The sequence below is a fragment of the Mirounga angustirostris genome, unplaced genomic scaffold (genome assembly GCF_029215605.1).
Source record: "Mirounga angustirostris isolate CCGP_5_RB_7025 unplaced genomic scaffold, mMirAng1.0.hap1 SCAF_13, whole genome shotgun sequence".
NCBI lineage: Eukaryota > Metazoa > Chordata > Mammalia > Carnivora > Phocidae > Mirounga > Mirounga angustirostris.
The window spans coordinates 61,367,761-61,382,115 of NW_026991721.1; the positions used below are offsets into that span (position 1 = coordinate 61,367,761).

The window sequence follows — 14,355 nt, forward strand, 5'->3', positions numbered from 1 at the left end:
CAATCCTCTACTTGAAAAAGGAAAGCAACATAATATTTCCAAATGTCCAAACCTAAAGATGGAGAGCAAGCAAACAAGGCTGGATCCACCCATGCTGTGGTTGCTATCTGAAGGACTGCTGGAACTCAGGAACCCAGAGAGGAGAGGAAGAAAGAGGGATCACAGGGCCCTCTTCAGGGTGGAGGTGTGTTCATAAGGTCCCCTGGAGAAAGGTCTGGGGTACCAAAAACGTGAGCACATTTACCTGTCTCGCCAGGTTGCTGCCTGGCATTATCTCCCTTCTGCTCATTTCACAGGTATTTTCTGAGGCCCTGACTCTCTGGGGGAGCCCAAATGCCTGAGATGTATGTCACAAGGCCACGCTCTACTTCAAAAGAGATGTCACAGAGAAGCAGGCCTCTCAGAGGTCATGTCTCAGGGTCATGTTCCGTGTGCCTGAGTGGAGAAGGACAGGTCACCAAATGCCTAATGTCTGGATGCTACTCAACTTTGCAGATATAGAACTCAAACTTCCTTTGCTCTCTCAGAGCTAGTCAACCTAGGGAAACTGACCTACACTGATGAACAGCACATGAGCCTTATGTTAAAGCTATAAGATTGCCTTGGGAATGAAAGGGAGCCTGCTAGAAACCAGAGCCAGACAATCGCCCAGGGCATGCCCTCTTCCCTGGAGATCAAACCACCAATGAGAAGAATGTTAGGTGAACACAGAACCCAACACAGAGTGCTGATCCACTTAGGGAGAATTTCCATTCAGATGGATGGCCTGAGGGTTAGGCCTGTAGCTCTCTCTATACCCATGGAACCTGGCAAACCTACCCAGAAGTAGTGCCCATGACCCAGAATCCTACCTCTACCCCCTGGACAGTCTTGGTCCTTGCTCTAGGTCCTCCTTACAGGACACTTGATGGTTACCTTTCATTCCCAGAGCTCTGCCCCGCTTACCTCCATTCACAGACCATGTTCCCAAGGGTAGCTCAGTTTATCTCTTGTGCACCTACTGGCCAGATTTGATTCAAATAGGGGGTGATCTCTTCTTGGGCCTTACCCCCCACTCTCAAGGCCCCTCTTTCTGCTGGTCACAGGCAGTATGTGATCAAGGACTGAAAGACTGATGAAGACCATAATGCTGTGAGGTCAGAGAGGGAGTGGTCACTGAGGTAAAAGCAGATCTGTGGACTGCAGAGTTCTGGGAAGAAGCAGAATATAAGGTGGGCCTTAAAGGTCGAGGAAGATTCAGGATATCTGATCAGGAAGAAGATGAGCACTACAGGCATGAGAAATAGCACCAGCACAGGCAAAGAGGCAGAAGAGATGTATCAAGTCTGGCTGCAGTAGAAAGCTCGGGTAAGAGGAGAAGCTGAAGTTGGTTTGGAAAGGCAAGTGGGCTGTATTCTGTTTGTAATAGGGAGCTATCCAACTTTTTGATCAAGTAAGTGAAAGGATGAAAGTTACGTTTTGGGAAGACTAACCTGGCAGAGGTGTGAAGGATGAAGGGATTGGAGTAGAGTTAGAATGCAGGGTGACTCAAGGTAAGAAACATGATCAGGGTCTTAATGAAGGCAGCGGCACAGGGGCTTAACAGGAGGAAGCAGATTTGAGATGTAGAACAGAAGGATATGGTGACAGTGTGTATTAGGGGAAACGAAGGCTTGGGAACAATTTTCAGGTCTCCGTGACATCACTATCTAGGTGGACAAGGGTGCCATTCGCCAAGATATAGTATAAAGGAGAAGGCACCGGTGAGCAAGGAAGATTGAAGTCTTTTGAACACGTTTACCAAGTTTGTCTGTAGAATGTCCAAGGAATAATAATCAGAGATTAAGTAAATACATGAGTGTAGAGCTCAGCAATAGAGATGTGAATTGAAGCCACTCAAAATAAGCTCACCCAAGAAGATTGTGTACTGTGTTTATTTATTTGAGAGAGAATGAGAGACAGAGAGCACAAGAGGGAAGAGGGTCAGAGGGAGAAGCGGACCCCCTGCTGAGCAGGGAGCCCGCGGAAGATTGTGTACTGTGAAAAGTTAAGAGAGGCAAGGACCAGAGGCTGAAAAAGATCAACACTTAGATGGGGAATAAAGTTAGAAGAACCTGAAAAGACTGAGAAATGGCCAGAGAGTTAGGAAAAAGGCAAGAGTTTCTATAAAGAAGGGAAAGAGGTGAAGTACAACAGCGAGAACAAGTGGTAAAAGGAATGGGAAGAGTTGATTCAATTTGGTATTTGTTTAATTGATGATTTGAGTAAGAGTGGTGTGCCTGAGGGCTAGATTGCAGTGGATGAAACAATGAATGGGAAATGAACAAATGGAGAGAATTCAGAGTACTCTTTTGGGGAGCTTGGCTGTAAAGGAAAGAGCAAGGATGGTAGGTAGAAAGCAGTCAGGGAGAATTTAGGGTATTTTAGCTAAAATATATTTTAGCTGACAGGAACGAGGCAGGGAAAATACAACACAGAGTAATTGAAAGAATGGGATTTTGGACACCGGTTGAGACTTGAGAGATGGCTCGTCCACTGAGTGAGGTGAGAGTAAGTACATTCAGTCACTTAATCATTTTTTGAACATGTACTACATGCCAGGAACTGGGAGTGCGTGGGTAGAATAAAATAATCCTGAACCATTAAGGAATTTGGTTGGGTAGGGAAGACAAATGTGGTCGACAATTAAATGTACTAGGTTGTGTGGGGCACAAGTGGGGAGAGTAAGCAACAATGACCGAATGGGTCAGAGAAGTTTCACAGGGTCGAGGTCAAGCAGGGGTTCTCTGGTCCAGGAGAGAGGATCAGGCCATGTCAAGTAGGTTCAGGTGAAAATTAAAATTTGGTGGTTAGAAGAAGTATTTAGAGTCTGGATTAAAAGGACCATAAAGCAACCAGGTGTATACAGGTCCCTGAAGTATGAAGGATTGTTCAAACTGGGGATGCCCAGGATGATAGCACAAGGGCAAAGGTGAAATTAAGACCGAGCACCCCCTCCGGAATGTGGGTGCGCAGGTGCCGGTGGGTGTTGGACACCTAGGGAAGGACTTCAAAGGGAGCAGAGCGAGACACCCGGTGGGCACACTGAGGGTCAAACAGTGCCTCGCGAATGCTCACTGCGGCCAGAGGACAAGCAAGCAACAGCTACCGCCAGGGCCGAGCAGACCACAAAGAACGCGAGGCGCGGGGGACGGTTCAGAACTGGGGCGTTTGGCGAGGAGCCGAGATACGATGGCCTAAGCGGGTTCCAGCGCCAAAGCGCCGCGGCGGCGTGCACCACACAGCGCCCCAAGCCGCGGATTCCGCGACAGCTTTCAGCCTCTGAGCCTGAGGGAAAGAGGACTGCGCGGACAGGGTATCTCGGCCACCACCGCCACCGGGAAGGAGAGGACACCCCACAGAAAGAGGCTGACGGCCGAGCTTGCAGTCACGCGAGACCAGCAAGACCCGCGAGACTCAAGAGACCCCGCCCCAGGCCCGGCCTCCCTGCCGGAAGTGAGTCTTGTTGGCTCCGCCCCCGTTATCGGTACCTCGCGAGATTTCGCAAAGGCCTCCCTTTTCCGTCTGGGCTGCCGACATGGTAGGTGGTTCTTTTTGTGCGTCCGCTTCGTTGGTTGTGCAGGCCGCGAGCCTTACGGGCGTTGCACCCCAACCACCTACCCTTGATCTTCGCCCGGTTTTCCAGGCCGCGCATGGCGAGCCTCAGGGCAGGGTGGCCGGCATGGGCCCCGTAGTCTGGGGCCGCGTGTTCTGCCCGGGGTTCGGATCTCTTGAGACACGCGGGCTCGCGCGCTCGGGCGCCGCCCTGATGAGGCCGCCTGGCCCTGGGCCAGGCCGTAACATCACCTTTGCTGAGTGTGACCCGAAGCAGATCCCTGATCCCCCGAGCCTACAGACCCTTCGCAGACGGTCAGATTCGCTCTCTGTCCCACCTCCCTTTGGCCTTATCACCAAGCACCTTTTTCCATACAGCCATCCAGACTGAGGAAGACCCGGAAACTTCGGGGCCACGTGAGCCACGGCCACGGCCGCATCGGTAAGTGCCGGCATCCCATCCTGGTCGGCTTTGAGCTCTCCCCGCCGGGTGCTTACCTAGCCGGGAAGTGGGTAGGGTGGAAGTGGGGGTTCGCTTTGTGCGGTCAGTCGGATTGAATTTGACTGTTAGCGGTTGATTTTTTTTTCTCTTGGGATTCTCTACCGTACTCCACTTTTAAGAGAATTGCACATCAGTTGGGGCGAGGAAATTTGATTGGGGCAAAGTGTTAATTTGTCGAAGGCACGGAATACTGTAGATAGTGCTGTGATGTGGAACATTACAAAGAGATGTTTCACCCGGAAACTTGAGGAAATAGCTGTGCTTAAAGAGGAATTGTAGACTGGGAACAAGGTAAGAAATACGCAAAATTGTGGGAAAAGGAGAAGAATTGAGAAGCTGGAGAAGGCTACGTTAGCCATGTAGTTTTGTATTCTTGCAGGCAAGCACCGGAAGCACCCAGGAGGCCGGGGTAATGCTGGTGGCATGCATCACCACAGGATCAACTTTGACAAATAGTGAGTGTTTCTTGGCCTATACTTGGACTGGCACTGACAGTTTGGAGTTAGGGGCAGAGGGCTGGCTCAGACACCTTCAGTGGGAAGAAAGCCTCTTAACACTGAAAAACCTTGTGTTGCTGCGTTTTACGAAGTTAACATTTGATGCGAACTGAGAACTTGTCATCGAGGCTAGAGTCACGCTTGGGTATCAGCTTATTGCCTTAGTGTGCTAGAGTCCTCGAAGAGTAATTGCTGACCTTATTCACTGGCTGTGACCCTCATGGCATAGTCAGTCACCGGGTTAGTGACATCAGATTAACTATGCACCTGCTAGATTCACTTATGCCCCCAAATTTGCTTAGAAAATCTCTTATTACAAGAATGTGTAGAATTTCCATAAAATGCTGTCAGGTGATCTGGAAGACGTCTGGTCTTGGCATTGTCTCTGACATTTTTTTTTTTTTAAGATACTATTTATTTATTAGAGGGAGAGAGCGCATAAGCAGGGGGAGCGGCAGAGGGAGCAGGAGAAGCAGGCTTCCACTGAGCAGGGAGCCCGATGTGGGACTTGATCCCAGGACCCTGGGATCATGACCTGAGCCGAAGGCAGACGCTTAACCAACTGAGCCACCCAGGCGCCCCGTGTCTCTGACTTTTTCAGTGACTTCTGGTTCCATGAAATAAGGCTAGTCTCCTACTCCTGAACGTCTTTGGTGGCTTTTTTTTTTAAAGATTTGTTTTAGGGCGCCTGGGTGGCTCAGTTGGTTGGGCGACTGCCTTCGGCTCAGGTCATGATCCTGGAGTCCCGCATCGGGCTCCTTGCTCAGCGAGGAGTCTGCTTCTCCCTCTGACCCTCTCCCCCCATGCTCGCTCTCTCTCAAATAAATAAAATCTTTAAAAAAAAGATTTGTTTTAGTTCAACAGTGAATGGAGAGTACCTGCTATGTCACTGTTGTACACCAGTGAGCAATTTACACTATAACTGGGAGAGATGAACTATGAAGATGATACACATCACTTCTTAATTGGAGTCAGGTTATGAACGTGATTGCCTTTCTCTTCCTAGTCACCCAGGTTACTTTGGAAAAGTTGGTATGAGACATTACCACTTAAAGAGGAACCAGAGCTTCTGCCCAACTGTCAACCTTGATAAACTGTGGACCTTGGTCAGTGAGCAGACACGGGTAAATGCCGCCAAAAACAAGACTGGAGCTGCTCCTATCATTGATGTGGTGCGATCGGTGAGTGAAGGAGTATTTGTTGACTTTGTGGTCCATGCCTCTCAGAATTCTGGATAATCTAATGTATTTGATCTCCTACCTGGACTCTCTACCCAGTTACCTACTAGACTATTTCATCTTTTGATAGAATTTCCACAGGTAACTCACCAAAATTGAACTGTAGTTCAGTTGTAATTCACGCAAAATATTTGAAGAAGAAGAATCTTTCCAATCCCTCATTCATTCAGTTACTTTGTTATTTCTTGAATGTTTCCCAGTCAGTAATCCCATCCCCACAGTTTCTGCCCTGATTTGTACAGGTTTGCATTTCTGGCCTAAGCCTTTGGCAGTATCTCCTGTCAGCTGGCTCTGGTCCCTCTTACACAACCCTGCTTACAGGAGGCACGGCTCCTGGCCATCTCTGTCCCTTACAGAATAAAATCCTAAGATGTTTGGTTGTTATTTATGGATCTGCGTTCTCTGAAAGAGATTTCCGCACACCCCAAAACAGTGATGACAAAGCATTTTTTTTAAATCTGTTTATTCATGAGAGGCAGAGGGAGAAGCAGGCTCCCCACACCGAGCAGGGAGCCCGATGGGGGGCTCTATCCCAGGACCTTGGGATCATGACCTGAGCCAAAGGCAGACACCCAACCAACTGAGCCACCTAGGCGTCCCGACAAAGCATTTTTGTACGTTTTTTGGAGTCCTTGTGTCAGTTTTACCTCCCATGGGTGTGGAGGTAGTCTAAACCCTAAAGGGGCTTTTGGTTAAGTTTTAAATCCCTTGTCCCAGCCTACTTAACAGTCCTTGAGCAATTTTGATGGTGAGGACCTTCTTGGAACATGGTTGGGAATGTGGTCTGTCTTTTTGCTTATCACGCGGTAATTGAATAGGATGGGGTGGGTGTGCTTTGCTTGAGGCTAGAGTCACATCCTGACACATCTCTTGTCCTGGTGTGCTAGAGTCCTCAGAGAGAATCTGCTGGTCTTGATTCACTGGCGAGGGCAGTCAGTGCCCCCGGTAGTGCCCAGATCAGAAACATGCCCTCCCAGCTCCTAGATGGTGTAGACTGGGAGGCATCTTTCTTCATACCAGGGAGTTGGTATCTGCTGTGGTGTGTATTAAAGTTTGTGTTTTTTTCTATTCCTCTAGGGCTACTACAAAGTTTTGGGAAAGGGAAAACTCCCAAAACAGCCTGTCATCGTGAAGGCCAAATTCTTCAGTAGAAGAGCAGAGGAGAAGATTAAGGGGGTCGGGGGCGCCTGCGTTCTAGTAGCTTGAAGCCACGTTGGGGGGGGGTTCATTAAATGCTAACAAGTGCTTTTCTCTTCTGGTCTGGGTGTAAAGTCTTTAGCACCCCTACCTCCTTACCTGTACATCAGAAACCCACCTAACAGATTCTAGGAGTGAGGGTATGAGGGCCTGAGACCCTCTGCCAACTCCCCTCAGAAAGTGTGAAAGAGAGCGCCAGCACTTAGAGGACTTGGCCCAACACCTAACTTGAACATTTTCATTTATAAAGTGAGAATGATAGCACATGTAGTGGAAAGGCCAGTTTGCATTGTATATTCTGAATTTACAATGAGGGGGAGACCACACCCTTTAACTGTAATATGTGGCTCAAAAGGGGAAAACTCAGGGTTTGTTAGGTTTTGTTAAAGTAAGCTCTCCACCCAACATGGGGCTTGAACTCACGACCCTGATTAAGAGTTAATTGCTCTACCAGCTGAGCCAGTCAGGCACCCCAAAAGGGAAGACTCAGTTTTGATGGGGCACATTCTAAAGAGTGGACAGAGTGATAGGATTAAGGTGATTGTGAAGCATATAATTCCTGAACCTAAAGTTTTTCCTCCTTGACCGCCCCCATTATTTACCATACTGTTCCAGAATCTTGAGATGGGGCCCAGCAGTCTGAATGTTAAACACACCAGGGCTTTTACACATGAAAGTGGTTTGGAATCTAAAAAGCATTTGTCAGGATTTATGTATCCCTGTACATTAATGTTCAAAGAACTACATCATGAAATGCTAAAGATTCTAGTCTGAAATGTATTTAGCATAGAATTTGGAAAAAGCTAGAAGCTGGAATTGGGTTTTCTAGGGTTTGTATCTCCTACAAAACCATAATGATGACCAATGCTCGTGTGCAGATAGGACCTTCAGATCTCGGTAAATTGACTAACAGTTTTTCTAGTTCTTTCCAAAACTTAAAAGTTTTCTTTGGCCCAAAATAAAAGTTGCTTTCTAGAACCCTGTCCAAAGGAATAGGATGATGCTTAAAATATAACTAGGTTTCGTTTGGCAGTGTTGTTAACATAGTCCTCTGGGGTGATACATGGGCTGGGAACCATGAGTTTCTATGGGACAAGTTTGTGACAACCTTTAGAGGATTTTGCAGACCCTCAAGTAAAAGGAAACTGGACAGCAAACTTAGCTGATTTGGTTAAGTGCCAGGAAGGTTTTACTCAGTTGGACAAACAAATGAATAATTTGGATGTGATCTTTGATGGGCCTGATGGAGAAAGGTAAAACTGGTTGTCCCTTAGTGTCTTTTGGAGGACATATAATATGGAAGCTGAGGTCATGGATCTGAAATGGGTTGTAGTTAAGAGAATTTAATGTCTAATTGGTTACAGTTAGACACTGAAGATACAAACATGTAGAGTATCTTAAGATTCAGATGGGGTTTGAGTTTTTGATCCAAACCTTAACAGCTGTGTGTGGCTTAAGCTTAGTCCAATTTTCTCATCTTAATTGAGGATTGTGTGGATTAAGTAAAATGGAAGCATTTACTGAACCTTTTTGACTTATATTGTGAACGATTAAGGGGGCAGACAAATTAATCCCCTTGGTCTGATTAAGTCAAGGCAAAATGATCCAAGCAGAGGGAAGAGCAAACATGCTAACCAGTTCAGAAAAGTTAAAATAAGAATGTAGTTAGGGGGCGCCTGGGTGGCTCAGTTGGTTAGGCGACTGCCTTCGGCTCAGGTCATGGTCCTGGAGTCCCGGGATCGAGTCCCGCATCGGGCTCCCTGCTCGGCGGGGAGTCTGCTTCTCCCTCTGACCCTCCCCCCTCTCATGTGCTCTCTCTCAAATAAATAAAATCTTTTAAAAAAAAAAAAAAGAATGTAGTTAGGGACTTGGTTACAGTGGGAGTTGGGACAAAGAAAATGGGAATGAGAAAACGAGGAGTAGGATTCAGAAAACCCAATGGACAGGACTTGGCAAGTGGATAAACTGGGGTGGGGCTGACAGCTAAATGGTTAGGCATGGACAGGTGGGATTTAGTGGACCATACATGAAAACTAGTCCCTTAGTAGCCAGTTTCTTACCCAGCAATTCACTATTAGCATCACTATCCATAAACAGGACGGGGTTGAGTGGGATAATACTCATTCCAATCCTGTATGCTGATGTTAATATTGCCAAGGAAGCCAGGAGGCAAAGCCATACTTTGATGTTACAAATGAAGGGTGCAGACCTATAGTGACCACTTGGCTTTTTTGATGGGACCAACCACAAACCTTACGTTTTGACTTTGTATTTGCGTGAAACGGACCACTGCTGAGATTAATATAGAGTCCACGCTGAGAAAACAAACGAAGCTGCCAAGCTTTGATTAGTCTGTCCTGCAGGCACAGAGGCCCACGCTGCTACTGGTCTCTTTAGTGGCTGATACGTGCACAGGGTTAATGGAAGTCCTCACAAAAACGGAGAGCAGAGCTTTGTTAGATGCCCCTGTACCTCCGTGGTCTTCAACCATTTGTTTACCTCTTCAAACCGGTAAAGTCACGTCACCCAGCACATCAGGTTGACATGCTTATTTTCTGTAAGCTTGAATTGCTAAGGATGTCTGTCTGGCCTAATGTACATGTGCTTTAGATACATTTTCATCCAAACCTCGGAGCTGCAGCTCTAACAAGATCAGTTGGCGATATCGGACCCGACCCCATTATCAAAATCCGCTAAATCGAATTTAAGCTTCCAATTCAAATACGCGTATTCTTACTTGATGGCTAAGCCAAACGCAGTCAGCCCCTGGCCTGAAAACAAGCCGAAGGGCGCACCATCGGCGGAAAGCGTGCAGCGTTGGAAGGCGGACGACGAGGATGGCAGCGGCCAGAGCCCTGCAGGGCCTGGCGCTCCCGCGGCTACCCCTGTGGTTTACACTGTCCGACCTCTGCGACGCCGTCGCACAACAGCCCTACTGGTCAGCTCCTCTCGCCTCAGGCCCGGAGAACCACTTCCGGAGCGTGTGAGATTCTGGTTCCGGGGTCACGTTAACCTTGCCCACTCCCACGACCGGAAGCACGCTCGGCGCCGGTTCCCTCTGTGGGCTCAGCCAGTTCCGGAAGGGGCGGGGCCGGACTAGTCGCGCGGCGGAGAGACTTTCCCAGGCGAGGCGGAAGGTTAAACTCGGCCGGCTCCCGGTGGGCGTGGGCTCCTTCAGAACTGGGGGCCGGGCCAACCTTGCGGCGCTTGAGGTCGTGCTTAGGCCGCGCTTACGGGAACATGGAAAGAGGGGAATTTCCAAACTTCTCAGAATTAGCTTGTTAATTAGTTGTCAAAAAGATGAGCGCCAGCTACGGTGTTCAAGGTACCTTGGACACCTGCTTGTACATACATGGAAATGGAAATGTTCTGGGAGAACATAAAACTGAGAAGGCATTTCTTCATGAGCTGTGGGAGGTGAGGGAGATGTATGTTTTGATAGTTTGCGTTTCTTGCTTAACCAAATTCATATTTATATTAAACGGCAATATAAATGGACAGAAAATAATTTCCAAGTTACCAGTAACTTGCCAGTACCGAAAAGTAGTACTTTCTCTTGGTCTAGAGTTTTCATGACTTTTTAAGTGACACCCACTCCCACCTCCATAGGCAAATAAACAAGATGTTTTGGAATGCATACTACCACTTTGGCTCTAGAAACTAATTTTGTGGTATCACCCTTAGTAAGAATAGAAGTTCAAGTGTATGTTTCATTCTGGCTCTATTTTACAGCCCAAGTTTTGTTTTCCCACTTTGTTTTTTAAATATTGTTTATTTATCTTTATAAATAAGTCACTTTGGGTTCAAGTTACAAGTCTCCATGTAAAATAAAGGGTATTATTTTTAGCAAAAATTTGAACTGAGCTGTGATTGTAATTAGAATGATTTGGGGGGAGCCCTAATTCCAGTATGAGCTGGAGTTGGAATAATATGGTTTCCAAGGGCACTCCTTCAAAATATTGCCTTTAAGAAGCCCAGACTCCTCATTTTGACACTATAGTTTACCAGAACATGTGTATTTAGTTAAAAAAAAAAAAAGCATTTAGGAAGATGTAATGGCAGCCCGCCCTGCTCTAAAAGTCATCAAACTAATTAAGGAGAAAACCCAGGGCCTTTCTCGACTCCATAATAGAGGAAGGCTGACATTCCGTAGGCACTGGGACTTCTGGGAGAGGGGAGACAGTATTGTGTTGCCCCTGAGTCATTGCCCTAGGGTTGTCAGAAAGGCAGTTTAAAGAGACTTGCTCTCAATAGTGGCAAAACCATCCTCTAGGGGGGGCAGTTTGGAAATGAATGGGGCAGTTTTTGTTTGTCACAATCGTAGAGGGGAAGCAACCAAAGTTGCTGAACATCCTGCAATGTATGGGTTGATTCTAAACAACAAAAAAATCTAGTTTAGGTCTACCTCCATTTTATACATAATAAAAAAATCCCCCTCCCCCCGCCCCCCGTTTTCATATACTTCTCTGTTTTCCAGGATTGCAAATGCTGCTTTAGTCAAGGGAAAGCTCATCCTGTGTTTTGCTCAGAATATTGCCAAAAGTTGTTCAATTCTCTGGGGCGCCTGTGTGGCTCGGTCAGTTAAGCATCTGACTCTTGATTTTAACTCAGGTCATGATCTCAGGGTCTTGAGATTGAGCCCCACGCTGGGCTCCATGCTGGGCACAGAGCCTGCTTAAGATTCTCTCTCCCTCTCCTCTCCCTCTGCCCCTCCCTACCCTCTAAAAAAAAAAAGTTGTTCGACTCTCTTACCAATGGTAACACTTAGTAGAATCTGAGTTGCTAACACAACACACTTTTATCTGTGCATGTGTAGCTGCTGCCTTCACAGTAATTCTATGTACAGGTGTAAGCATCTGACCTCATTATATATTCTAGTATATTTGTACCCAAGCATTTACATATTTAAATACATGTTATAACAAAATACTTCCTTTTATTTCTCCCCATTTACATGAAAGTTAAGGCGTGTTTAGGTTACATTATCTATGAATTTCATTTCAGGATAGTAAGCTGGTGGGGGGGGGGGGAGTTAGAGTATTTGCTGTAGAAAAGGAGAGTGCTGGATCTGACAGGGTTAAGAACCATATATTTAGGGGTTGAGAAATCATGTGAAACAGAACTTGGAAAGAAATCCTGACCACTTTTTGTGAACCCCATGCCAGGCCCCCTGGACACACCCTCCTCTATATTCCCCCAAAGTCTTCTGTACCCTGCCCATAGTACTTACAATGTATGGACACTTGCAGCCCATCCAGAGCCATTATGTGCCAGTATTGATTTTCTGAATTAGGATGAAAGCTGTGGCCATCGTAGGAGGAAGGAATCCTTAGGATTAATCTTAGGTATCTTAAGATTTTAAAGATACATAAAAGTTTCAAAGTTTATTTTAAAAAAAGCAATTTATACCTATATCTCTTGTGATCTGATCACATGTCTGTGAAGATTCTTTGGAGTCATGTTAAAAAAGAGGGGAGTGGGAGAAGGAAAGGAGAAAGAAATAGCACCTTTTGGAAACTGTAATATTATTATTTGATTGTTAAGGACTCTACTTCTATGACTGTCATGAAGCCCAGGCTGGGTTAACAGTAATGAGTCCTGGAGGTAACTACACCCGACCTTGGAATTCCTGGTGATAAGCACTGTCTTCTCTACCTCAGCTGAAAACTCAGATTCATGAGGCCTCAATCTCTGCCTCCCTACTGGAAGATGCCAAAGCCAACTATGTAGGAGGCTTTTTCAGAGGAGAAGACGACCTTGTCTTCCCAGAAGACAAACCCTCTACCTTAGGAGGCAGATAGCAACCTCAAACCCCAGACAGGTTGGGACCTGCGTGGGCCTCAGTGGAAATGGGGAGAAGGAGGGAAGGGAATTCAGGATAGGACTGTCTCCTGTTTAAGTAGGCCAGGGTGGAAGGACAGGAAAGATCTACTCCTTGGTTCAAATCCTGCCAGCCCCAAACTGAATTCCAGTGAAGAGTTCCGTTTTACTGCCTCATATCTCAACTTGGAAATTTTCACGGTCTCTGGGTGGAAAGCCTAAGCCACCCATATTCCCCGCCCTGCTTCTCTTCTTGCTTTTCCATGGAATATTGCGGAAGTTTCTGCATGCAAACCTAGGGTTCCAACAGGAGAAAACTAGTCACAGAATGACAGAAGAGCTATAGGCAATGGGCCAGGGTTATGAGTAAGCCTGGGTTGGCTTTCGCTGAGCTTCACCCCACCAGTGTCAGGATACCCAATGATATCTTAAGGGCTTCATACTAAATAGGAAAATGTTAAGATTCACCTAACAGTGGAGTTGAAGCACTGAGCATTCTTTCCATCACTGGGAACACTAAGACAGTCTGAACAGTTGAAGAGGCAAGCTGAACAAGAACAATGACAAGGTATCTTCTAAGACCAGTCATAATGGTTCAAGCCAGAGAATTTGATTTCAGGGGAGGTAAGTGACTCACACTGACGCTAAACTCTCAATGAAGTCCTCAGTTCCCTGCATGATGGTGTTTCGTTCCTGATTGGCCTATCTCAGCCCATCCCCCAGGAGAGAGAACTCTAGAAAATGAAGCCAAGGAACACGTAGGGCTCTGGGCCCAAACAACTGTACACTGTTTATTGAGAACACCCGTAGATGGTGGGAAGGAGGGATGCCCTGTACCGCATCGTGGCCACCACAGACTGGGAGCTGGGCCCGGAGAGCACTGGCACTGCCGGGGGTGGGGGGTGGGCTTCCCGTGACTCACTGACCATCACAAAGGTGGGAGAAACAAGAGAAGGCCAGGCCGGAGAGCCTGGTACCACGCTGCAAATGGGGATTGATTGGCCTTTGCCTTTCAAAAACAGAGGGTTGGGGAGGGGGACTACTAGAAAAAAATAGAAACTCTAAGATTAAAAAAAAAAACAAAACAAAACAGCATCTGCTCTCCAGGCCCAAGACTGGCAGCAGGGGCCTCAGGCAGGCAGGCCAGGAGCCTGCAGGGGAAGATCAGTGGTTCGGCTGAGACAGTCAGCTGCACATAATTGGCCAGTCGCCAGCACCCAGCCCCTTGGGAATATACAAATATTTACCAGATTCTCTTTGCTTGTTACAAAAAGAGATAAGAAAGCTTACAGCAGATTATTTACAAACAGTATCCTGGGATATCGTGAAGGCAGAGGTGGGCTGGCTTGGAGGGTGGGGTCTGTGGGGGGAGAGCAGCCACAGAAGCCCAGAGGGCCCCAAGCCGGCCCCCTCCCCAGGCTCCAGGCTCGGCAAGGCACTGGACTCCGTTACTGGAAAAGAGGCTTAATTCTTCTTGTGGAGGAACTTCATTTTGTTGCCTGTGGGTCAGAGAGGGCAAGAGTGAGAA

The 14,355-nt window shown here is 47.1% G+C and overlaps 3 protein-coding genes and 2 non-coding genes across 15 annotated transcripts in view; 3 read left to right on the top strand and 2 right to left on the bottom strand.

The window, feature by feature from the left end:
• The window catches only part of TRIM66 (tripartite motif containing 66), a 57,334-nt gene extending 56,445 nt beyond the window's left edge, over nucleotides 1-889 (bottom strand). Inside the window, exon 1 of the mRNA XM_064577071.1 lies at nucleotides 245-889. Coding sequence (XP_064433141.1) covers nucleotides 245-289 — 45 coding nt within the window. The 5' untranslated portion in view covers nucleotides 290-889. The remainder of the gene's footprint in view (nucleotides 1-244) is intronic.
• Nucleotides 890-3,550: 2,661 nt separating this feature from the next.
• RPL27A (ribosomal protein L27a) lies at nucleotides 3,551-7,061 on the top strand. Of its 2 annotated transcripts, none has more exons than XM_064577079.1 (4): nucleotides 3,551-4,015; nucleotides 4,455-4,530; nucleotides 5,579-5,753; nucleotides 6,888-7,061. In XM_064577079.1, exons 2-4 carry the CDS (start codon nucleotides 4,499-4,501, stop codon nucleotides 7,014-7,016), a joined length of 336 nt encoding a protein of 111 aa, XP_064433149.1. In that variant the 5' UTR covers nucleotides 3,551-4,015; nucleotides 4,455-4,498; the 3' UTR covers nucleotides 7,017-7,061. The 2 variants fall into 2 exon arrangements, with proteins under 2 accessions (XP_064433149.1, XP_064433150.1); XM_064577080.1 differs by having other exon boundaries at nucleotides 3,570-4,015; nucleotides 4,439-4,530.
• On the top strand, nucleotides 4,695-4,825 carry LOC123858116 (small nucleolar RNA SNORA3/SNORA45 family). Its single transcript, XR_006794073.1, has one exon. It is a non-coding gene; the product is annotated as a small nucleolar RNA SNORA3/SNORA45 family (small nucleolar RNA).
• On the top strand, nucleotides 6,649-6,779 carry LOC123858115 (small nucleolar RNA SNORA3/SNORA45 family). Its single transcript, XR_006794072.1, has one exon. It is a non-coding gene; the product is annotated as a small nucleolar RNA SNORA3/SNORA45 family (small nucleolar RNA).
• Nucleotides 7,062-11,940: 4,879 nt separating the features above from the next.
• Nucleotides 11,941-14,355, bottom strand: part of DENND2B (DENN domain containing 2B) — a 150,054-nt gene continuing 147,639 nt past the window's right edge. For 7 of the 10 annotated variants that reach the window (XM_045894190.3, XM_045894188.3, XM_064577076.1 and 4 more), the window contains one exon: nucleotides 11,941-14,326. In XM_045894190.3, the coding sequence (XP_045750146.1) occupies nucleotides 14,292-14,326 (35 nt within the window). In that variant the 3' untranslated portion in view covers nucleotides 11,941-14,291. The remainder of the gene's footprint in view (nucleotides 14,327-14,355) is intronic. The other 3 variants (XM_064577078.1, XM_064577077.1, XM_045894192.3) reach the window with 1 other exon arrangement.

Excerpts from the sequence above, each read along its gene's own strand:
- RPL27A (XM_064577079.1), top strand. The coding sequence starts at position 4,499 with ATGCATCACCACAGGATCAACTTTGACAAATA. Across the intron at positions 4,531-5,578 it reads AGGATCAACTTTGACAAATA|TCACCCAGGTTACTTTGGAA; the intron begins GTGAGTGTTTCT and ends TTCTCTTCCTAG. Across the intron at positions 5,754-6,887 it reads TCATTGATGTGGTGCGATCG|GGCTACTACAAAGTTTTGGG; the intron begins GTGAGTGAAGGA and ends CTATTCCTCTAG.